This window comes from Lithobates pipiens, unplaced genomic scaffold, assembly GCF_037356315.1.
Source record: "Lithobates pipiens isolate NorthernLeopardFrog02 unplaced genomic scaffold, aLitPip1_a1.2 Scaffold_18, whole genome shotgun sequence".
Lineage (NCBI taxonomy): Eukaryota > Metazoa > Chordata > Amphibia > Anura > Ranidae > Lithobates > Lithobates pipiens.
In genome coordinates this window covers 606,649,254-606,674,139 of record NW_027507758.1, presented here as the reverse complement: position 1 = coordinate 606,674,139, position 24,886 = coordinate 606,649,254, and the positions used below count along the sequence as shown (strand labels likewise).

Genomic DNA, 24,886 nt, shown 5'->3' with positions numbered 1-24,886 from the left:
ATAGGGATGATGACCCCCTCCAGCAGGAAGGATAAGGATAGGGATGATGACCCCCCTCCAGCAGGAAGGATGAGGATAGGGATTGATGGTCCTCTCCTGATATGGATAGGGATGATGACCCCCTTCAGGAGGAAGGATATGGATAGGGATTGATGACCCCCCTCCAGCAGAAAGGATAAGGGTAGGGATTGATGATCCTCCTCTGATATGGATAGGGATGATGATCCCCTCCTCCTGCAGCAAGGATAGGGATTGATGACCCCCCTCCAGCAGGAAGGATATGGATAGGGATGATGACCCCCTCCAGCAGGAAGGATAAGGATAGGGATGATGACCCCCCTCCAGCAGGAAGGATGAGGATAGGGATTGATGGTCCTCTCCTGATATGGATAGGGATAATGACCCCCTTCAGTAGGAAGGATATGGATTGATGACCCCCTCCAGCAGGAAGGATTAGGGTAGGGATTGATGATCCTCCTCTGATATGGATAGGGATGATGACCCCCTCCAGCGGGAAGGATAGGGATGATGACCCCCACCAGCAGGAAGGATAAGAATAGGGATTGATGACCCCCTCCAGCAGGAAAGTTATGGATAGGGATTGATGGTCCTCTCCTGATATGGATAGGGATTGATGATTCCCCCTCCAGGAGGAAGGATAGGGATTGATGACCCCCCCCCCCTCCAGCTGGAAGGGTAAGGGTAGGGATTGATGATCCCCCCCCATAAGGATAGGGATGACGATCCCCTCCTGCAGGAAGCATAAGGATAGGGATTGATAATCCCCTCCTGCAGGAAGCATAATTACAGGGATTGATGATCCAGAACTCGCCCCCTAGGAGGGATAGGAATAGTCAGAGCCAGGACAAGGGGTGGGCCGGAGAGGTGGCTGCCCTGGGCACTGTGGTATCAAGCGAGGTGGGGGGGGGGGGGCACCACGAGGAGATGAGAGGGGATTTGTATTGGGAGGGGGGATTTGGGGGGCATCAAGAGGTAGTGGTGTTGCTGACACATAACGCTCATACATTTTGGGGGGAGGGGTGTAGTTCGCATGCTCGCCCTGGGCTCTGGAAGTCCTTGTCCCAGCACTGAGAAGAGGGATTGCAGAAGTTTATGATGACTCCTCCCCCTCCTGTACAGACTCGGCTATAGATGACAGCTGACTCTCGGTCACACCAGGCGAACCTCTCTCTGATTGGTCCAGGCGGACACACCTCCGACGCTCCTTCGCATTCCACCTTTGTCGTCGCCATAGTGGGCGGGGCTGACCCCCGGCGTTCTATTATCTCCTAGATACGCGCGAATGTAAAGAAAGGGTGGACACCGGGGCCACTCCCCTCGGGCCTCGGCCAATCGGGAACGTAGAGACCGGCTGGGCTGAGGCGCACGTGGTCGGCGCCGGAGAATATCTGCAGAGTTCGGGTGACGTCATAGACAGTGCGGGGAGATCGGGAGAGCGGAGCGGGGTGAGTGTTCTGTACATAGAGATCATCACTGTGTATAATACAATGTATGGGGGGGGGGGGGAGAGAATACTTCCCCAGGGCCAGTCATATACACCGCACCTCTGTATTCCAGCATTTCATTTATGACATTTTTTTTTTTTTTTTTGTGTTTTTTTTTTTTTTTTACATTTTACTTAGTTTATGTATCCTCTATAAATCGGATCTGTTCTCACACAGGGGGATTTATGAGCAATACATTTTTTTTTTTTTTATCTAATTTATGTGTCTTCTGTATATATCTGTCCTTACAGTGGTCATTTCTGAGCACCACTAAATTGACGTGGTTTATTTTTTTTGTGTGTGTGTGTATATATATATATATATATATATATATATTATAAATTTTTTATTTATTTTGGGGGGGGGGGGGATTAACATTTTTTCTATTTTTTTACTTTAAAATTTTTTTTTTTTTTTTTTTGTATTTTAGTATTTTTGTGGGTTTTTAAGAAATGTTTGTGTATTTTCTGTTTTTTTTTTTTTTTTTTTTTTTTTTTTTTTTTTTTTTTTTTTTTTGTGGATTCTTTTGATATTATGTGTATTTTTTATATTTTTTTGTGTTGTTTTTTTTTTTTTATTGCATGTTTTTTGTGCATTGTGTGTGGGGTTTTTTTTTTTTTGTGTACTTTTTGTTTATTTATAATTTTGGCACACTTTTTATTTAGATTTTTATTTTTATTTATTTTTTTGTATATTGTTTATTTTATCTGATGGTCCATTTATACATTTTGAACACTGGATTTGGTTCGCTTTTTTATGTATGTGTAATATATATATATATATATATATATATATATAGTGCGCGCGCACACACACAGTAATACCTCGGATATATATATATATAATCTATCTATATCTATCTGAGGTATTACTGTGTGTGTGTGTGTGTGTGTGTGATAAAAAAAAAAAAAAAAAAAATAATAGTTTTTTTTTTTTTTTTTTTTTATTTATGACCTCTTCTTCCTTTTTTTTTTTTTTTTTTTTTTTTTTACAATTTCTTAGCATCCCCATTGAGGGTTTTTGGGTGAGATATCAGGGGCTTAAACAGACCCCTGATGTCTCACTTTTCAGACTGAGAAAGGAACCTGAGGACAGAGATTCCCCAGTCCATTACTCTGAAGCCACGCAGCAAGTGAAACTGCACCACGTGGGGTGATTAGGCCGTGCCCAGGCACACCTGGCACTCGTGTGTGTGTGTGTGTGTGTGTGTGTGTATGTATTATATATATAATTTTATTATTTTTTTTTTTTTTTCATCTACCTCTATGTATCTTCCATCCATCTATCCATATTCAGGGGATTTCTGACCACTATATGCACATTCCCTGTTTATACTTTTAATTAAAGACTCCTGCAAGTGTAGAAAAATGTCTACACAACATGCAGCATTTTGTTAAAAAAAAAAATTCTGCACTGAAGGGTGTCCGTCCACTATCATATCTCTACAGCATAAAAGGCTAATGATTCTGTAGTCTAAGATAAGCGATAGGGTGGCTTGTTGGGGGTTACATACACTTTTTAGGTATGTCTGTTGCCTGGGACTTTTATTCCGCTTCATCTCCATGTCAGCACTATAATTGTCCTTTCTTTGCTACGTTTTAGTGTGTTATGAAGCATTGATACGTTTTGTAAAAAATTTGTTTTGTACATTTTACGGGCACATGGGCAGCAATTGTATTTGTGGTGTTTGTGTTTAGCCTGCTCCGTTGATCCCCAGCTCTGCTGATCCCTTGTTTAGTAGTAACCCCCAGCTCTGCTGATGCCCCGCTCAGTAGTACCCTCCGCTCTGCTGATGCCCCGCTCTGTAGTACCCCTCCGCTCTGCTGATGCCCCGCTCTGTAGTACCCCTCCGCTCTGCTGATGCCCCGCTCTGTAGTACCCCTCCGCTCTGTAGTAACTCCCAGCTCTGCTAATGCCCTGCTCAGTAGTAACCCCAGCTGTGCTAATGCCACATTCTGTATTATCCCTAGCTCTGCTGATTCCCCCAGCAGTATCCCCAGCTCTGCGGATGCCCCACTCGGTAGCATCGTCAGCTCTGCTGATCCTCCTCTCTCTCCGGTCTTTGCTCACCTCCCACTATGTTGCTCCTATGCTGTTCCCATGAGTGACATTGCTAGTTCCTCCTGCTATACCTTCAAAACAAGGCAAAGCTAACTCTAAACAAAAGCTTCTAAAAAGCTTCAGGTGCTGTTAGCGAGCGTTGTCATAGACTTCTATGGAGGCTTTGGTGACCCTTTGAAGCACCAAGAAAGTGACATGGGGGATAATTATTGAAGCCGAAGCAAACACAAGGTGAGAACAGGACTATAAGGTCACCATTTTGATTAGCGATGGGTGCTTTGATTGGCATTCAGAGTGTTTTTAAAAAATCAATAATAATAAACTGTTACAAAAAAACCTTTATTTTTTTTCTACCTCCTGAGAAGATCTTTTTTCATTGGTGGACTCGGCCATGCCGTGCAGTACACTGGCAGGTAGCAGCTATTGGTAACATTGTTACAAGGACAGTACAGATTATTTATTTATTTATTCCAGCTACTTATATAGCTGCAGCTTAAGTTGTGAGCAGGTTATGGCAGGTGTGAGTCACTTCTATCCGGTTATGTTCATCTTACTGGTTTGTGTCAGTTGAGGGGTTTATCCCGACTGCGCTTTTCAATTCAAAACTGATTTTATAATCAGGGACATCTAAATGCATAGAGTGTGTAATAAGCAGCTGTATGACAGGAGCTGGTCAGGGACTGCAGACCTGATGCAGGAGCTGGTCAGGGACTGCAGACCTGATGCAGGAGCTGGTCAGGGACTGCAGACCTGATGCAGGAGCTGGTCAGGGACTGCAGACCTGATGCAGGAGCTGGTCAGGGACTGCAGACCTGATGCAGGAGCTGGTCAGGGACTGCAGACCTGATGCAGGAGCTGGTCAGGGACTGCAGACCTGATGCAGGAGCTGGTCAGGGACTGCAGACCTGATGCAGGAGCTGGTCAGGGACTGCAGACCTGATGCAGGAGCTGGTCAGGGACTGCAGACCTGATGCAGGAGCTGGTCAGGGACTGCAGACCTGATGCAGGAGCTGGTCAGGGACTGCAGACCTGATGCAGGAGCTGGTCAGGGACTGCAGACCTGATGCAGGAGCTGGTCAGGGACTGCAGACCTGATGCAGGAGCTGGTCAGGGACTGCAGACCTGATGCAGGAGCTGGTCAGGGACTGCAGACACGATAGAGGAGATGGTAAAAAAAAAATTACATAAAACAAGTAAAAATAACTTTGAAAAATGTACAAATTGCCCTGGTAGACAAGTAATTCCTGCCAGCATCACACAAAATCATTTTGTCTTCATGTTGTTGTGAGGAAGATATAAATCAAAGGAGCTCACTAAAGCTCCTCCCACCCAACACACACCATCTGCATCTACTGTACAGATGGCCCCCCTGGGCAGGTAGCTGAGATCTGCTGACTGACATTCCATGGTGGGGACAGCAATCACAAAGCTTGTCTTTCCTGGAAGCCCGGGTCACACTCCCTGCTTGTCTTCTGAGTGCAATGACAGCTGGGCAAAAGTGTTGAGACATGGCCCTGAGATTAGAATATGGTTACCTTTCTTCCCCCAGCACCCTGGGACAGTCCCTATTTCTAGGGGTCTGCCTCTGGGACACAATCATCCCCACCGATCGCCCCAGGTGGTTGCATGCTGGTCATGGTCTCCAGAGTATGGGAGCGTATGTACAGTATCCCACAAAAGTAAGGACACCCCCCTCACATTTCTGTAAATATTTTATTCTATCTTTTCATGTGACAACACTGAAGAAATGACACTTGTCTACAATGTAAAGTAGTGAGTGTGCAATTTGTATACCAGTGTAAATTTGTTGTCCCCTCAGCTTTGAGAAGGAAGGGCTGAACCCAGGCCTGACACAACCTCTGGATATGACGCTGAGCACGCGCACTCAACTTCTGTTCTGAGTGGAACCTGTCCTATTAAACTGTTGTATGGTCTTGGCCACCGTGCTGCAGCTTAGTTTCAGGGTCTTGGCAATCTTCTTATAGCCTAGGGCAGTGATGGTGAACCTTGGCACCCCAGATGTTTTGGAACTACATTTCCCATGATGCCTATGCACTCTGCAGTGTAGTGGAGCATCATGGGAAATGTAGTTTCAAAACCTCTGAGGTGCCAAGGTTTGCCATCACTGGCCTAGGCCATCTTCATGTTGAGGAACAATTCTTTTTTTCCGATCCTCAGAAAGTTCTTTGCCATGAGGTGCCATTTTGAACTCCCAGTGACCAGTATGAGAGAGTGAGAATGATAACACCATATTTAACACACCTTCTGCACATTCATACCTGAGACCTTGTAACACTAACGAGTCACATGACACCGGGGAGGGAAAATGGCTAATTGGGCCCAATTTGGACATTTTCACTTAGGGGTGTACTCACTTTTGTTGCCAGCGGTTTAGACATTAATGACTGTGTGTTGAGTTATTTTGAGGGGACAGCAAATTTACACTGTTATACAAGCTGTACACTCACTACTTTACATTGTAGACAAAGTGTCATTTCTTCAGTGTTGTCACATGAAAAGATAGAAGAAAATATTTGCAAAAAAGTGAGGGGTGTACTCACTTTTGTGAGATACTGTAGGTATGTATATCCATAAATTGCAAATGCATGCTATGTGCTGAACATATGAATACCACTCTGTGTGTTGCTTACTCCTGACATCTGCACTCTGTGTGATACTTACTCCTGACCCCTGCGCTCTTTTGTTACACACTCCTCACCTCTGCACTTTATGCATTACTTATTCATGACCAGTTATGCTGTGCCCAGTGCACTCCCAACCTCTGCAGTTTGTGCATTACCTACTCCTGACCTTTGCACTCTGTGTGTCACTTACTCCTGACCTATGAACTCTGTATGTTACTTACTCCTGCCCTCTGTCTCCTGTGTCCTTTGCACTCTATATGTTGCATACACCTGATCTCTGCACTCGGTGCATTACTTGTTCCTCGCCTCTGCACTCTGTGTAATTATCTACTCCTGACCTTTGTACTCTGAGTGTAATTTACTTCTGGCCTCTGAACTCTGTATGTTACTTACTCCTGCCCTCTGTCTCCTGTGTCCTTTGCACTCTATATGTTGCATACACCTGATCTCTGCACTCGGTGCATTACTTGTTCCTCGCCTCTGCACTCTGTGTAATTATCTACTCCTGACCTTTGTACTCTGAGTGTAATTTACTTCTGGCCTCTGAACTCTGTACGTTACTTATTCCTGACATCTGCAATCTCTTCATGACAGACTCCTGACCTCTGCACTCTGTGCATCACTTATACATTACATTACTTACTTATGACCCCTGCACTGTTTTATGCACTCCCGACCTCTGCACTCTGCATTACTTACTCCTGACCTATGAACTCTGTATGTTACTTCTTACCCCTGCTCTGTTTGTGTTATGCACTCCTGGCCCCTGCACTCTGTGTGTTACTTACTCATGACCCCTGTATCTTGTGTTTTATTTACTCCTGACCTCTGCACATTACACTCTCCTGACCTTTGCACTCTGTGTGTCACTTACTTCTGGGCTCTGTGCATTACTTATTCCTTTCCTCTGTACTTTCTTACTCCTGACCCCTGCACTCTTTGTGTTACGCACTCCTGACCTCTGCACTCTATGCATTGCTTCTTCCTGACCTCTGTATACTGTGCCTTATGCACTTCCAATGTCTGATCTCTGTGCATTGCTTACTCCCAACCTATGCACTCTGTATGTTGCTTACTCCTGTCCCCTGAACTCTCTGCGTTACTTAAGCCTGACCCCTGCACTCTGTGCATTTTGCATGTCTTACCTCTGCACTCTGTGTGTTGCTTGCTGCTGACCTATGCACTCTGTGTGTGACTTAGTCCTGACTGCTGCACTCTATACTTTACTTACTTCTGACCTCTGCACTCAGTGCATTACTTGCTCCTGGCTCCTGGCTCATTCAGTGAATTGGCATTCAAGAACCATGGGACTGTGACTCATCACCTCCACTGTCATTTTGTTTATACAGACAGCCTTTCATGCCAAAAGAAGATCTATGTGTATTGGGCCCCCTGAACTTGCCAGGCCCATAGGCTCCTGCCTAGGTTGCCTTACTGTCAATTCGGCTGTTTGTAAATTCACAAAGTCCCACCTTCAGGATGATTACCTCCAACTTGTTCTCCAGGAAGGGCCTGTTAGATAATTGTTGAGACTTCTGTCTAATAAACATATAATCCCTGATGTCATTCCCAATGGGAACATGTCACTTGTATACTGAGAGCTCACACCCCATCCACTCCCGACATCTCTTCTCAGAAAGGAACACTCTGATCTCACATTTGTTAATATACAGGATTATCTCTGCTCCCCTATATGTTAATATACAGGATTATCTCTGCTCCCCTATATGTTAATATACAGGATTATCTCTGCTCCCCTATATATTATTATACAGGATTATCTCTGCTCCCCTATATATTATTATACAGGATTATCTCTGCTCCCCCATATATTATTATACAGGATTATCTCTGCTCCCCTATATGTTAATATACAGGATTATCCCTGCTCCCCTATATATTATACAGGATTATCTCTGCTCCCCCATATATTATTATACAGGATTATCTCTGCTCTCCCATATATTTATTATACAGGATTATCCCTGCTCCCCTATATATTATACAGGATTATCTCTGCTCCCCTATATGTTAATATACAGGATTATCTCTGCTCCCCTATATGTTAATATACAGGATTATCTCTGCTCCCCTATATATTATTATACAGGATTATCTCTGCTCCCCTATATATTATTATACAGGATTATCTCTGCTCCCCCATATATTATTATACAGGATTATCTCTGCTCCCCTATATGTTAATATACAGGATTATCCCTGCTCCCCTATATATTATACAGGATTATCTCTGCTCCCCCATATATTATTATACAGGATTATCTCTGCTCTCCCATATATTATTATACAGGATTATCCCTGCTCCCCTATATATTATACAGGATTATCTCTGCTCCCCCATATATTATTATACAGGATTATCTCTGCTCCCCCATATATTATTATACAGGATTATCTCTGCTCTCCCATATATTATTATACAGGATTATCTCTGCTCTCCCATATATTTATTATACAGGATTATCTCAGCTCCCCCATATATTATTATACAGGATTATCTCTGCTCCCCTATATGTTAATATACAGGATTATCCCTGCTCCCCTATATATTATACAGGATTATCTCTGCTCCCCCATATATTATTATACAGGATTATCTCTGCTCTCCCATATATTCTTATACAGGATTATCTCTGCTCCCCCATATATTATTATACAGGATTATCTCTGCTCTCCCATATATTATTATACAGGATTATCCCTGCTCCCCCATATATTATTATACGGGATTATCCCTGCTCCCCTATATATTATACAGGATTATCTCTGCTCCCCCATATATTATTATACGGGATTATCTCTGCTCCCCCATATATTATATTATTATACGGGATTATCTCTGCTCCCCCATATATTATTATACGGGATTATCTCTGCTCCCCCATATATTATTATACAGGATTATCTCTGCTCCCCCATATATTATTATACGGGATTATCTCTGCTCCCCCATATATTATTATACAGGATTATCTCTGCTCCCCCATATATTATTATACAGGATTATCTCTGCTCCCCCATATATTATTATACGGGATTATCCCTGCTCCCCTATATATTATACAGGATTATCTCTGCTCCCCCATATATTATACAGGATTATCTCTGCTCCCCTATAATGTTATTGCACACGATTGTCTCTGCTCCCCTATATGTAACTTTTTCAAAGCTCTTAAGGTGACCATCACCTTTTAATCTACCGTCCATGTAGTGCAAGGCTCTGTATGCAATGTTTAGGTATGTCCTCCTCTTATATATAAAGGAGATTCTATAGAGATTGCACAGTGTATAGATAGGTTTTTGTCAGATGTCTCCTTGGTTGTATAGTGAAAGGTTATACTATTTTAGGATGTTGGGTTTGATTTTCATATTCTTTGTTTTGTGAGCTTGGCGATATTGGATCAGAGACCATTTAAAATGCAAAATGTTTTGTATTCCAATGTAATGGATGGGTTGTAGGCAATATAGTATACGGTGCTTTCATAGGAAGGTGTGTGTGTGTGTGTGTGTGTGTGTGTGTGTGTGCAGGCTTGGATGTAGCAGCAGCAGGAAAATAGTATCAGAGGTGTAATATATGATGGGTGACACCCAGAAGACCTATACAGGATATATATTATTATACAGGGTTATCTCTGCTCCCCCATATATTATTATACAGGGTTATCTCTGCTCCCCATATATTATACAGGATTATCTCTGCTCCCCTATATATTATTATACAGAATTGTGTGTTTCCCTATATTTTATTATACACGATTATCTCTGCTCCCATATATACATACATCTGGAATAAGACCAGATGCTGAGATTCATTGATAGAAGTGGACATTGCACAATGAAGGTGTCCGCTCGGGCAGGGATAGGATTTGGCAATCTGTGGCTAGCTTCAGGCTCTGACATTTCGGTTCCCATGTGGCAAGCATCCAGTTGCCTGCTGCTCCCATGTATCTGTAATTCCGTGTAGATCACACACAGCATGTCCCAACCCAATACGTCATGACCAGATGGAGTCACGCTGTAGAGCGGTATTGATCTTAGCCCTCATCCCCTCCTCTCTTCTGTGACACATGGGACAACTCCTACCCCATTCCCCTCTGCCATTGGCTGCCTCTGGAGGATGTGTCCTATAAAAGGACCGAGAACATGCTGGATCGTGTACAGGAGCTACACAGAAAGTGAGGTAAGAGGAGGCACTGGAGGAGGGTGAGGAGAGAGGAGGGTGAGGAAAGAGGAGACACTGGAGGAGGGTGAGGAAAGAGGAGTAACTGGAGGATCGTGAGGAATGAGGAGACACTGGATGAGGAAAGATGAGACATTGGATGAGGGTGAGAGAAGAGGAGACATTGGGTGAGGAATGAGGAGACTCTGCATGAGGGTGAGGAATGAGGAGACTCTGCATGAGGGTGAGGAATGAGGAGACTCTGCATGAGGGTGAGGAATGAGGAGACTCTGCATGAGGGTGAGGAATGAGGAGACTCTGCATGAGGGTGAGGAATGAGGAGACTCTGCATGAGGGTGAGGAATGAGGAGACTCTGCATGAGGGTGAGGAATGAGGAGACTCTGCATGAGGGTGAGGAATGAGGAGACACTGGGTGAGAAAAGGGGGAGACACTGGGTGAGAAAAGGGGGAGACACTGGGTGAGAAAAGGGGGAGACACTGGGTGAGAAAAGGGGGAGACACTGGATGAGAAAAGGGGGAGACACTGGATGAGAAAAGGGGAGACACTGGATGAGGGTGAGGAATGAGGAGACACTGGATGAGGGTGAGGAATGAGGAGACACTGGATGAGGGTGAGGAATGAGGAGACACTGGATGAGGGTGAGGAATGAGGAGACACTGGATGAGGGTGAGGAATGAGGAGACACTGGATGAGGGTGAGGAATGAGGAGACACTGGATGAGGGTGAGGAATGAGGAGACACTGGATGAGGGTGAGGAATGAGGAGACACTGGATGAGGGTGAGGAATGGGGAGACACTGGATGAGGGTGAGGAAAGGGGAGACACTGGATGAGCAAAGGGGAGACACTGGATGAGGGTGAGGAATGGGGAGACACTGGATGAGGGTGAGGAATGGGGAGACACTGGATGAGGGTGAGGAATGGGGAGACACTGGATGAGGGTGAGGAAAGGGGAGACACTGGATGAGGGTGAGGAAAGGGGAGACACTGGATGAGAAAAGGGGAAGACACTGGATGAGGGTGAGGAATGGGGAGACACTGGATGAGGGTGAGGAATGGGGAGACACTGGATGAGGGTGAGGAATGGGGAGACACTGGATGAGGGTGAGGAATGGGGAGACACTGGATGAGGGTGAGGAATGGGGAGACACTGGATGAGGGTGAGGAAAGGGGAGACACTGGATGAGGGTGAGGAAAGGGGAGACACTGGATGAGAAAAGGGGAAGACACTGGATGAGGGTGAGGAATGGGGAGACACTGGATGAGGGTGAGGAATGGGGAGACACTGGATGAGGGTGAGGAATGGGGAGACACTGGATGAGGGTGAGGAAAGGGGAGACACTGGATGAGGGTGAGGAAAGGGGAGACACTGGATGAGAAAAGGGGAGACACTGGATGAGGGTGAGGAATGGGGAGACACTGGATGAGGGTGAGGAATGGGGAGACACTGGATGAGGGTGAGGAAAGGGGAGACACTGGATGAGGGTGAGGAAAGGGGAGACACTGGATGAGGGTGAGGAAAGGGGAGACACTGGATGAGGGTGAGGAAAGGGGAGACACTGGATGAGGGTGAGGAAAGGGGAGACACTGGATGAGGGAACAGGATGCTCTGTATGCTCATTACACTCATACAGTGTAGACCAGGAGAGGACATGTCCTTCAGCTGAAGCTCAGGGGTTTGTACCCCGAATTGTATGTAATGGACTGGATTGTATACTCCACTATGGTCTGATGCTGAACTCCTGATTGGTTGATGGCTGCTGATTGTAACAAAGTAGATTGTACAAGTAATACATTGTAGCTGTGTTGGAGGACTTGCAACATCACACTTGCGTTCCGCTGATACTACTTTTTTTATTTGCAATAAAGCGTAACGAGAGTCCACAATACTTACCTCTTCTTCAACTCTCCGAGGTTCCTCACCAGAATCGTCTACCCAGCGTTTTCTGGGTGCTGGGCTGCTTCTCATTCAATCATCCCGGCACACGGGATTTGCCAAGCGTTAAATTGATATCATTCCTCCCCGCCTGTGAAATGCTCTCGGAAGAGCTATCCAATTGTGGATTTCTTTTCAGACATGAAAGCAAAGGTGAACACCCCCATAGTGCCAATAAAAAACGTATCAGTGACCGCACTGAACAATGTATCCAGTAGCCTAAATGTACAGTGGTTGTACGGTGTATGGATAGTTTTTGTCAGATTTCTCCTTGGTTGTATAGTGAAAGGTCATACTATTTCAGGATGTTGGGATTGATTTTCATATTCTTTGTTTTGTGAGCTTGGCGATATTGGATCAGAGATTATTTAAAATGCAAAACAATTTGTATTCCAATGTAATGGATGGGTTGTAGGAGGTAAAGTATATGGTGCTTTCATAGGAAGGTGTGTGTGTGTGTGTGTGTGTGTGCGTGTGTGTGAGCAGGCTTGGAAGTAGCAGCAGCAGCCAACAGGAAAATGGTATCAGAGGTGTAATATATGATAGGTGACACCCAGAAGACCTAATTGTCATGTATTATCTGTGACACCCAAAATACTTCATTATCATATATGATCTGTGACACCAAGAAGGCTTCATTATCATATATGATCTGTGACACCCAGGAAAGCTTCCTTGTCATATATGATCTGTGACACCCAGGAGGCTTCCTTGTCATATATGATCTGTGACACCAAGAAGGCTTCATTGACATATATGATCTGTGACACCAAGAAGGCTTCATTGACATATATGATCTGTGACACCCAGGAAGGCTTCCTTGTCATATATGATCTGTGACACCCAGGAAAGCTTCATACTCATATATATGATCTGTGACACCAAGAAGGCTTCATTGTCCTATATGATCTGTGACACCAAGAAGGCTTCCTTGTCATATATGATCTGTGACACCCAGGAAGGCTTCCTTGTCATATATGATCTGTGACACCCAGGAGGCTTCCTTGTCATATATGATCTGTGACACCAAGAAGGCTTCATTGACATATATGATCTGTGACACCAAGAAGGCTTCATTGACATATATGATCTGTGACACCCAGGAAGGCTTCCTTGTCATATATGATCTGTGACACCCAGGAAAGCTTCATACTCATATATATGATCTGTGACACCAAGAAGGCTTCATTGTCCTATATGATCTGTGACACCCAGGAAGGCTTCCTTGTCATATATGATCTGAGACACCCAGAGGTCTTCCTTGTCATATGATGACATGATCTGTGACATTGCCATTGACTTACAAAGTTCTGCTCCGTTTGTTAGAAACAAAAAATACTTGAAATGGTTTCTCTATGGAACAGGTCAGTGTTTTGTATGTGTAAAATGTATCTTTTATCTATCTAAAATATATTTATGTAAAAAAAATGTACTATTTGTATTTGAAAATTAAAAATATTCCTTTTTTCCTACATACATGCTTTACAGCCCTGGCCAAAAGTTTTAAAAATTACACAAATCTTAATTTTCACAGTCTAACGCTTCAGTGGTTTTTAGATCTTTTTGTCAGATGTCACTATAGTATACGGGAGTATAATTACAAGCATTTCAGGCTTTTATTGACAACGACATGAAGTTTATGCAAAGAGTCAATATTTACAGTATTGACTTTTCTTTTTCAAGACCTCTGCTATTCACCTTGGCATGCTGTCAGTCAACTTCTGGGCCCCACCCTGACTGGCGGCAGGCAGCCCATTCTTGCATAGTCAATGCTTGCGGCTTGTCAGAATTTGGGGGGTGTGTGTGTGTTTGTTTTATTTTTTTTTGTTCATCTTAAGGTTTGATCACAAGCTCTCAATGGGATTAAGGTCTGGGGAGTTTCCTGGCCATGGACTCAAAATGTCCATATCTTGTTCCCCAAGCCACTTTGTTGTCAATTTTGCCTTATGGCAAGGTGCTCCATCATGCTGGAAAAGATATTGTTCCTCACCAAACTGTTCTTGGATGGTTGGGAGAAGTTTTGCTCTCGGAGGATGTCTTTGGACCATTCTTTAGTCCATGGCTGTGTTCTTAGGCAGAATTGTGAGTGAGCCCGCTCCCTTGGCTAAGAAGCAACCCCATACATGAATGGTCTTGGGATGCTTTACTGTTGGCATGATACAGGACTGATGGTAGCTCCCACACTTTCTTCTCCGGACAAGGTTTTTTCTGGATGCCCCAAACAGGAAAGGGGATTTATCAGAGAAGATAACTTTACCCCAGTCCTCAGCAGTCCAATACCTGTACCTTTTGCAGAATATCAGTCTGTCCCTGATGTTTTTCCTGGAGAGAAGTGGCTTCTTTGTTGCCCTTCTTGACACCAGGCCACCCACCAAAAGTCTTCTCCTCACTGTGCGTACAGATGTACTTGCACCTACCTGCTGCCATTCCTGAGCAAGCTCTGCACTGGTGGTGCCCCGATCCCGCAGATGAATCAGCTGTAGGAGACGTCCTGGCGCCAGCTGGACTTTCTTGGGTGTCTTGAAGTCTTCACAAATGGGTGAGGAATGAGGAGACATTGGATGAGGGTGAGGAAAGAGGAGACACTGGTCTCATGGCAAAGAGGGACTTTGCAATTAATTGCAGTTCATCTGATCACTCTTCATAACATTCTGGAGTATATGCAAATTGCCACCTTAAAAACTAAGGCAGCAGACTTTGTGAAAATTATTATTTGTGTCATTCTCAAAACTTTTGACCACAGCTGTACATACTATTCCTTTTAATATATATTTTTAAATATTAATATTACTATTAATTTTTTTTTCTACATATATAGTACATGCTTTACATACTGTTCCTAAAGCAGGAGTCTGCCGGGACTTCGCGTTTTTTTTTTTTTTTTTTTTTTTTTTTTTTTTTTTAAAAGCCAGCAGCTACAAATACTGCAGCTGCTGACTTTTAAAATAGTGACCCTTACCTGTCCAGCGCGCCCGCGATGTCGGCACCCGAAGCCGATCTCTAGATCATCTGTCAGGTGCTGCCGCCGCCATCTTGGGTATGGGAATCAGGAAATGGAGCCTTTCGGCTTCATTTCCCGGTTCCCTACTGCGAATGTGCGAGCCGCGCTGCGCAATAAGGACGGTCCCCGCTGCCTCTGGGATCTGTGTGTTTTCCCAGCAGGCAGCGGGGCACTTGCGGAAAGGGGCGGGCACTTGCGGAAAGGGGCGTAATATACGCCCCTTTCCTCAGAGAGCCATCCCGGAAGTGGGTGCAGAATACCTGTACTGTACAGGTATCTGCACCCCCCTCCCCCCTGAAAGGTGCCAATTGTGGCGCCGGAGGGGGGGAGGGTTCCGATGAGCGGAAGGTCCACTTTAGGGTGGACCTCCGCTTTAATAATATATAGTAGATGTTTTACTTTGTTCCTTTTTAGCAAATTGTGAATTAAAGATGTTACTTTTGTTTTTATTTTTTTTTATTTTTAAATTTTGTTGTTAAATAATAACAACAATATTTAAAAAAACAAAAGTAACATCTTTAATTCACAATTTGCTTAAAGGAACAATGTAAAACATCTACTATATGTATAATAATATTTACTAAAATGTATATTATATTTAAAAAAAAAAAAGTGCATGCTTTGCATTTTTTGTTACTTTTAGTATATTGTAGAGTAAAGATGTAATAAAAATAAAATTGTGATGAGTAGTCTGTCCCGCAGTTGCTGAATACACAAGGCGGTAAAAGCAAAGGATATGTCATAAGACACAGATGATAGTCTATTAAAATAATAATAGGTTTAATATATTCTAGAACTTTGCATTAAAAAGGTTAAAAAATAAATCTTAAAGGGCCAGTCCACCTAATAGTAATGTCAATCATGGGAGATTACCCGGTCCCATGTTTATTTCATGGCACTATAATGAGAGATGTATGTAAATTATTATTATTTTTTTTTTGTAAAATAACTGTAGCGATCAGTTTCATGTTTGTGGGCAGGCTGGAACACAAGGCTACATAGGAGATGATTAATTCAACTTCCCCAGTATCAATAGAGTGATCTCCTATAGCAATGGAGTAATCCTTTAAGAGAGAGTTCCACAGAGGGTTAATAGTATAGAGTTATCTTCTGGGAAGGAGTGCTTTTTCGGAGTGCGGGGGCTATAGGATGACAACTCCTGGAATGAAAGCAATGTTTTCTATGTGTACTGGACCAGTCATGTATGGACTGGAGGTAATAAACCGCACAGCCGGCTGCTTCTGGATTGACTGGTTTGTACGTGACATACGTGTACAATAACAGCAATGCAGACAAATTATCTCCCACAATGAGAACACAGAAGGTTCATTTATTCTTGAGGAGCTAGAAGTCCCAGTAAAAATCGATTGCATGCAAACAGGAATTATTTAAAGCAGAACTGGAAACTGGAGTCTTGCTGTAGGAAACTGTCAGACTGCTCCCGCTACTGAGTGCTGGGGCCTAAGGGCCACACTGCAAACACCAAAGGGCCACAGGTTGAGCACCAGGGCTGTAGGGTAATTTAAGGTGAAAACTGGTTAAACCTTCCAGTACTTTTATTTTTTTATTTTTTATTTTTTTTCCCCTAATGAGAGGAAACCAGTTGTTGGCAAATGTTGCTCCTGGCAGTTGAACCCAAAGTTCCAGAACTGTAAGAACACAGCAATAGGCTCCCATAGGGACAATGTAAGTGCTATGCTTGTCTCGTATTGTTCCCAGTAATCTCCTGAAATCCCCCCTCTGAACAGCGCTCTCTATAGGAATGTACTAGTGGGTTCTCTTGTGATGTCAGCAGAGTAAAGTTTATCTGAGGCCAATTCCAGTGTGTCCCTGATCTCCTGTACGTGATTCCCCCCCATCCTGTCCATGCCTCCTCTCCTTTAGTGACACGCAGGCATTCCGGAACGCAGAGGGGGTTTCCTGACTCCAGAATTAACCCCCTACATCTCCTAACTCCAGGATTAACTTCTGGATCTCCAAACTGCGGGATTAACCCCTACATCTCCTTACCTAAGAATTCATTCCAAGATCTCCTAACCGAAAAATTAATTTTTAGACTTCCCAACCATGAAGATTAACTCCTAGATTTTCTAATTTGAGGATTATTTTCTAGACCTCTTACCCAAGGATTAAATCCTAGATCTCCCAACCCAAAGATTAACTCCTAGATCTCCCAACCCGGGATACATCCCTTGATCTTCAATCTAACCCAAAGATTAACTCCTACATCTCCTAACCTAAGGGCTAACGCCCATATCTCTTAAACCTGAGGATTAACTACCACGTCTCCTAACCCAAAGATTAACTTCTAGATCTCCTAAACCAAGCATTAACTTCTAGGTCTCCTAACCAAAGGATTAACTCCATCATCTCCCAACCCCAGATCTCCTAACGCGAAGATTAACTCCTAGATCTTCTAACCCCAGGATTAAGCTCTAGATCTCCTAACACCAGGATTAACTCCTACAGCCCCCAACCTAATTAACTCCTATATCTCCTAACCCAAGGTTTAACTCTGGACCTCCTCACCCAACTCTTAATTTTTAGATTTCCTAACCTGAAGATTAACTTCTAGATCTCTTAACCTAAATATTAACCTTTGAATCCTTTAACCAAAAGAAGAACTTCTAGATCTGCAAACACAGGGAATGATTCCAAGATCTTCTAACCCGAGGATTAAACCCTACATCTCCTAACCCAAATATTAATTCTGAAAGCTAAACCAAAAATGAATTCCTAGATCTGCTAACCCAAGTATTAACTTCTTCATCCCCCTAATCAAAGAATGAATTCATAATGTCCGAAACCAGGGATTAAAGTGTTACTAAACCCAGTAATATGAAAATAGTTAATCCGCCACCCCAAAGTGCCCACAGTTTATAAATCTTCTTTTTACATTAAAATACTGCCACTATATACCTTTTTTGGATGATCTGTATACCACGGTTATATAATAAACTGCACAGTTTCTCCAGTGCTGCGAGTTCAGGTAGGAGGAGATTTCCGCTGCAGCCTGTATACATGCCTACATGTGATGTCAATATCATGTGATCTGGCTAGCTCTGAGAACAAGTAAATGTTCTCTAAAGCATAAAAGATACACCTGAACATGTGCAGGTTGGCTACCCTGCCTGTTTTAGCTGGCCTTCCCCAGTTATACAGTGCAGGACGGGGAGGAGCTATGCATACAGGATAAAGCAGCCTTTTTACACAATGCAGAAGATTAACCCCTTAAGTTCCACAGTGAGTATAACAAGCATGCTTATGCTGCATATACAGACTGATTTTTTATTTTTTGTATTTTTATTTTTTATTTTACTGTTGTGGGTTTAGTAACACTTTTAATGCCTATATCTTCTAAACCAAAGATTAACTGCTAGATCTCCTAATTTGAGGATTAACGCTCATGTCTACTAACCTGAGGATTCACTCCCACATTTCCTAAACCAAAGATTAACTCTTAGATCTCCTAACCCAAGCATTAACTTTTTTTTTATATCTCCTAACCAAATTATTACTTATAGCTCTCCTAACCCGGGGATAAATCTCTAGATTTTATAACCTAAAGATTAACTCCTACATCTCCAAATCTGAGGATTACCTCCTAAATATCCTAACCCAAGGACTAACTTCTAGATCTCCTAACCCAAGGACTAACTTCTAGATCTCCTAACCCAAATATAAACTATTGAATCTCTTACCCAAAGATTAACTTCTAGATCTACAAACACAGGGATTAATTCCTACATCTTCTAACCCAAGGATTAACTCTTCGATTCCTAACCCATAGATTATGAAACTCTGCCATAGAGCTTCACTGGCTGCATACTATACTTTGCTTACTAAAAATCTATATTGGCATACAGAGATGATGGCTTTCCCCTGCACAGCTGTACCTCCAAGGCTTGACATAAATGATTTGCCTTGATACACATTTCCAAAAATTGGGTAAAGCACACTGCCTAAAAACACCTTAACAATGCATACGTGCTGCTTTAGTCATCTGTAACATGGTCCTCCGGGGTTTAGGAGCTCAGGCGGCATGGCCTTCACACTGTTCTCATTTGTGCCCAGTATCCATAAAACACTGAAGAAGTATTTAGGCTGACTAAGCCGAACGTGTGTGGTGTTTTTTTTTTTTTTTTTTTTTTTTTTTTTTTTTTTTTTTTTTTACATCTCTCTACGTTCCTCTAGAGTCAACAATTAAACATTATTTCTGCTTTAAAAGCCAGCCCAGACCATCTACAAGGCAGATTGGGCAGGAGTCTAGGGTTTGGGTGATGTCCAGGGGGCCCAGCTACAACTATCATGCTCTTGTCGCAAACCAGGAGGACAGGGAAAATAATGAAAGCTGTGTACCACCTTGACACTACACAAGGGAGGATGGACTTGTAAGGCAATTGGTGTCTGATAGGGCCTTACCGATACGGACACAGAAAATGAAGGACTTCTCTCCATAATTTCTGGACACCACTGTTATGAATGAACAAACGGGAGAACATTCAAGTAGGACTAGAGATGTTCTATGTAACACTGTATATACAGTTTTGATTGGAGTACACCCTTAAATGATCTCTTTGCTGGAACATGAAATTCTCTGAAGAATGCTATTGACCTGCATTTGGCCATTAAAAGGCTGTAAGTGTTTCATTAATTTTGTCTCTTTTTCAGATTCCTGTCACAGACAACATGCCGGTCATGAGGACGTTGACACGTGCAGTGAAGCATGTACTGCAGAGCCCTGCATGTGGTTGTCAGGCCGTCACGTCTGTACGTTTCATCGGCTTCTCACCTCGTCAGGTGCCATCTGATGCCAGCTTCCATTCGGTGTCCTTCTCTGAAGCCGACCATCCTCGGGTGCTGATCACTGGTACGTATGCAGTGATCTCAGCCATTAGTTTCTGTATGAGGTTACTGGAGCTCTCCTATGTGCTCTTCCTCTGCCCCTGCCCTGAATGTTTCTCCTCCTGGCCTTTTTCTTGTGTGTTCTCCCTCTGCCCTTCCCTTGCATATTCTTCATCTCCTAACCCTCCCCTGTGTGCTTCCCTCCAGCCCCTCCCTTGTGTGTTCTCTCTTTGCCCCTCCCCTGCATATCCTTCTCCTGGCACTCCCTTGTACTGTATATCCTTCTTCTTCATGCCCTCCCTAGTGTGCTTTCTCTTAGCCCCTCCCCTGCATATCCTTATCCTCCAGGCCCTCCCTCGTGCTCTACCTCCACCCCTCCCTTGCATATCCTTCTCCTCCAGGCCCTTCTTCACATGCTCTACCTCTGCCCCTCCCCTGCATATCCTTATCCTCCAGGCCCTCCCTCGTGCTCTACCTCCACCCCCTCCCTTGCATATCCTTCTCCTCCAGGCCCTTCTTCACGTGCTCTACCTCTGCCCCTCCCCTGCATATCCTTCTCTTTCTGGCTCCACCCTTTTGTGTTCTCCCTTTGCCCCTACCCTGCATGCCCTTTACATTCTGGCTCTCACTTAGGTGTTCTCCCTCTGCCCCTCCCTGCATATCCTTCTCTTCTTCCATCTACTGCCTGCCCCCTGAGCATCCCCCTTACTTTGCCGGTCCATCTTCTCCTTCTCTGAAATTCCTTTTTTTCTCCCAACTTTAGTTTGCTAAGCTTGTGCATCTCCTGTACAGTCATTCCACCTTCCTGACTCTGGCCAGCACATCTTAATTTTCTTTCTTTTTAAATTTATTTTACTTGATTTTCTCCCTCTGCCGCTCAACTGCAAGATTCTATCCTCATGCCCCTCCTCCTCCTCCTGCCCTTCCATTGAGGATCCTTCTCTTCCCACCCATGTTTGCTCTCCCTCCCCCTAGGAATTTCCTTCTTCTCCTCCTACCCCTGTGTACTCAACATTTGTCCCTTCCCTAAAATTCTCTTTTCTTCTCCTCCTATCCCTGTGTGCTCTCCCTCTGTCTGTCCTCCGGAATTCCTCCTGCTCCTTCCTCCTCCATGTGCTCTTCCTTTTTGCCCCTCCGCTAAAATCCCTTCTCTTGAATGCACACCTTATACACATTTTCTGCTTTCCTGGTTTTGTCTAGCACACCAACCTTCTCCGGCCTTTCCCTTTTCTTTTACCTAACTTTAGTTTTTCCCTTATGCCCCTCCCCTGCACATCCTTCTCTTCATGCCCCTCCCCTGCAGATTCTTTCCCTAATGCTTCCCCCGTCACTTGTGTCTCTGCTATACATGCCTTCCGTCGTTCTGATTGTCACCATCCTGTCAGATTGTCTAGTAGGGCCCTCCACTGTATTTCCAGAAATTCAATTTCTTGTACTGTTTTTATCATAATGAACATTTTTGTAAGGTGATTCCGTAATTTATATTTTACGACATTGAGTGACCATGTGGTGACAAAAATGGTTTGTGATAATGAAATTGTTGGGGTGGAGGGATTGGGGTCATTTACAAATCCCCTTTTAAAAGCACTTAGAGGAAACCTGTCCTGAAACACAATGGCTTCCATTACTGACCTTCTCCTGAAAATGCTAACGCCAAGGCCACCAATGCTGTTCTGCATTACTAACCCAAAGACAGCATGTAGTATTTGAAGCTGGAGTCTGGCCATAATGCCATGTCACCACTGCCAGTACTTTTTTGAGTCACTGAGCTAGAATTAGTATGCAAAGTAGTTCTGACCTCCTCCAACGCCCCCCCCCCCCCCCCCCTTTTTTTTTTTTTTTTTTTTTTGGGGGCTTTTAGGTTATTTGATCAATAAACAAAATAGTGCAGCTTGTAGTGCTCACTGTATTAAAAAAAAATAAAAATAACTCTCAGATAGAAAAAGCTTATATATCTCATAACAGTGCTCCAGCGCACTGTCGGCTCCCAGATATGTAACATGATAGCACGAGCCACTCATATATACCGTTCCAGATAAGAGTTCCTTCCTTCCAGATATTGATGCTGCTAAAAGGTGTTATGAAATTTACTTAGTTTTGTGTATTGCAATTAATACACCGCGTACACGCGACCGGACTTTTGAACGGACTTTGCAGCTGAGGTCCGCTGAACTTTCAAATGAACGGACTTGGCCACACACGATCACTCCAAAAGTCAGACGGATTTGAACGTGATGACGTAGAATAAGGAAGTTCATAGCCAGTAGCCTATAGCTGCCCTAGCGTCGGTTTTAGTCCGTGGGACTAGCACACAGACGACCGGATTTTTCGACCAGACTCGAGTCCGTCGGAAAGATTTGAAGTTTTATTTCTACGTCCGCAGGACTTTTGGGAAGGAAAAGTCCCCTGGAGCCCACACACGATCGAATTGTCCGACAGATTCCAGTCCGCTGGACCAAGTCCGTCAAAGTCCGGTCGTGTGTACGTGGCATAACTGTGCGGATTGATTTTTTTTTGTTTATAGTTTTAAGGCTATTGGATTAGTACGACAGTCAGACAATCAGCATTTTCAGAAGGATAAGTCTACGATGGCAATCTGCCTGTTCCCTCAAGTCCAGGTTTCCTGATCGTAGCTCTGATTTGATGTTCCTACTTCTAAAACCTCCATGTGTTTTTACTTGCAGGAGGATTGGGTCAGCTGGGTGTCGGGCTGGCAAAACTGCTTAGGTAAGCTAAATATTGTTGCCCTATGTATAGTCTGACATTCTCAAAGCTGGCTATAGCTGCTATGTACAACGCCATAGGGAAACGGTGATTTATTAAACTGAATGTATCCTTGAAAAAGCTGACGTTAGAAGCTGATTGGCTACCATGCACAGCTGCACCAGATTTTGCACTCCTCGGGTTTAGTAAATGAACCCCAATGCCTATTCTTTTAGCAGATGGTTACAGTTAGTCGGGTTGAAAAAAAGAGACAAGTCCATCTAGTTCAACCATACAATCCCATATACACAATCCTATACCCACAGTTGATCCAGGTGAAGGTGAAAAACCCCAGCAAAGCATGATCAATGTAAGGAGCATTCTTCCCACTGGCCTCCAATGTAAGGAGCATTCTTCCCACTGGCCTCCAATGTAAGGAGCATTCTTCCCACTGGCCTCCAATGTAAGGAGCATTCTTCCCACTGGCCTCCAATGTAAGGAGCATTCTTCCCACTGGCCTCCAATGTAAGGAGCATTCTTCCCACTGGCCTCCAATGTAAGGAGCATTCTTCCCACTGGCCTCCAATGTAAGGAGCATTCTTCCCACTGGCCTCCAATGTAAGGAGCATTCTTCCCACTGGCCACCAATGTAAGGAGCAATCCTCCCCAATGACCAATGTACAGGGTGGAAACTTGCCTCTGATCCCCTAAGAGCATCGTTCTCCCAGTGGCCACCAATGCAAGTAAAGCAATCTTCCCCTTGACCATCACTGTTGGGAACCCCACCATTTTTAGTTTATTTTTTTTATTTTTTATTTTTTTTGCCTTTATTGCCTATTTCGTTATTACTGAAAATAATAGTTGTAATAGGTGTCAGGAGCACCAAGCATGTCCCATTCCTTATTTTCTTTTGATTCTTCTATTTAACTTGCTGTTCATGGTAATGTACCTTGAGCTGTAAATATAGTAATTATCCCTCCGTGAGGAGGTCTGGATTAGGTTGGGGTAGATTGACGTAGTAGCCGTATGATATGAAATGACAAGTGTGTGTTCTTGTTTTTCAGGAAAAGGTTCGGGAAAAACAATGTGATCCTCTCAGATATCCGTAAACCTCCAGATAACGTCTTTTATAGCGGTAAGATCCTTCTATGCCGTGTTCCCGAAATATTACTGAATGCTCTGTCACATTATAAGGAAAGATCCATCAACATCCCTCTGTACTCTGCCCCTTCCACAAACACCCCCTCTCTGTCTACCTCTACTGTGATGTGTCTGGAATGCAAATTTAATTAAAAGCAGGATATAGTTTTGCAATTTGGGAATTACTCACTTGGAAATTATGTAACAGGTTCGCCTACTACCTAAGAGTGCAGGATCGGCATCCTCCCAAGGTGCATTTCAGGCCATCTCATTCACATTGCGGTTGCCACATCATGGCATTGGGGGAATTATAACCAATTTTTTTTTTTATTATTTTAACCATGGAAAGGTTATAATTGACAAAGATATCCATATTATTTTATGTGGCCCTTTAAATACAAATGGTGTTCATCAATTTGTGGAAGTGGACTTTCATTTGTCGTTTTCTACCCCCCCCCCCCAAATATTATATAAGCGTTAGTACACTTTCATGGGAAAAATAATTTGGCATATACAGTTGCTACACAAGCTATATTGTAGTTATACAGTTATTCGGCTCCTTTGTAAAAAGTGAAGGAACACTTTGAGTTAAGTCCAAGGAGGTGCATGACATCTCCTGAACATACAGTATCTCTATTAATTACAGCAGGTAAAGTATTGAACATGTCACCATTTTTCTAGCTAAATATATTTCTAAAGGTGCCATTGACATGAAATTGTCACCACATGTCGGTAACAACCCATGCGATCCATACACACAGGGCAGCACAGTGGTGTAGTGGTTAGCACTCTCGCCTAGCAGTAAAAAGGGTCGCTGGTTCGTATCCCAACCATGACACTACCTGCCT

At 43.6% G+C, this 24,886-nt stretch overlaps 1 protein-coding gene across 4 annotated transcripts in view; it reads left to right on the top strand.

Moving 5' to 3' along the window:
• The first annotated feature begins 1,326 nt into the window (after positions 1 to 1,326).
• LOC143989219 (L-threonine 3-dehydrogenase, mitochondrial) overlaps positions 1,327 to 24,886 on the top strand; it is a 38,143-nt gene continuing 14,583 nt past the window's right edge. Inside the window, exons 1-4 of one of the 4 annotated variants that reach the window (XM_077489280.1) lie at positions 1,327 to 1,466; positions 20,022 to 20,220; positions 22,880 to 22,922; positions 23,963 to 24,033. In XM_077489280.1, coding sequence (XP_077345406.1) covers positions 20,040 to 20,220; positions 22,880 to 22,922; positions 23,963 to 24,033 — 295 coding nt within the window. In that variant the 5' untranslated portion in view covers positions 1,327 to 1,466; positions 20,022 to 20,039. Of the gene's footprint in view, positions 1,467 to 10,321; positions 10,413 to 10,463; positions 10,580 to 20,021; positions 20,221 to 22,879; positions 22,923 to 23,962; positions 24,034 to 24,886 lie in introns of those variants that run through there. The other 3 variants (XM_077489277.1, XM_077489279.1, XM_077489278.1) reach the window with 3 other exon arrangements.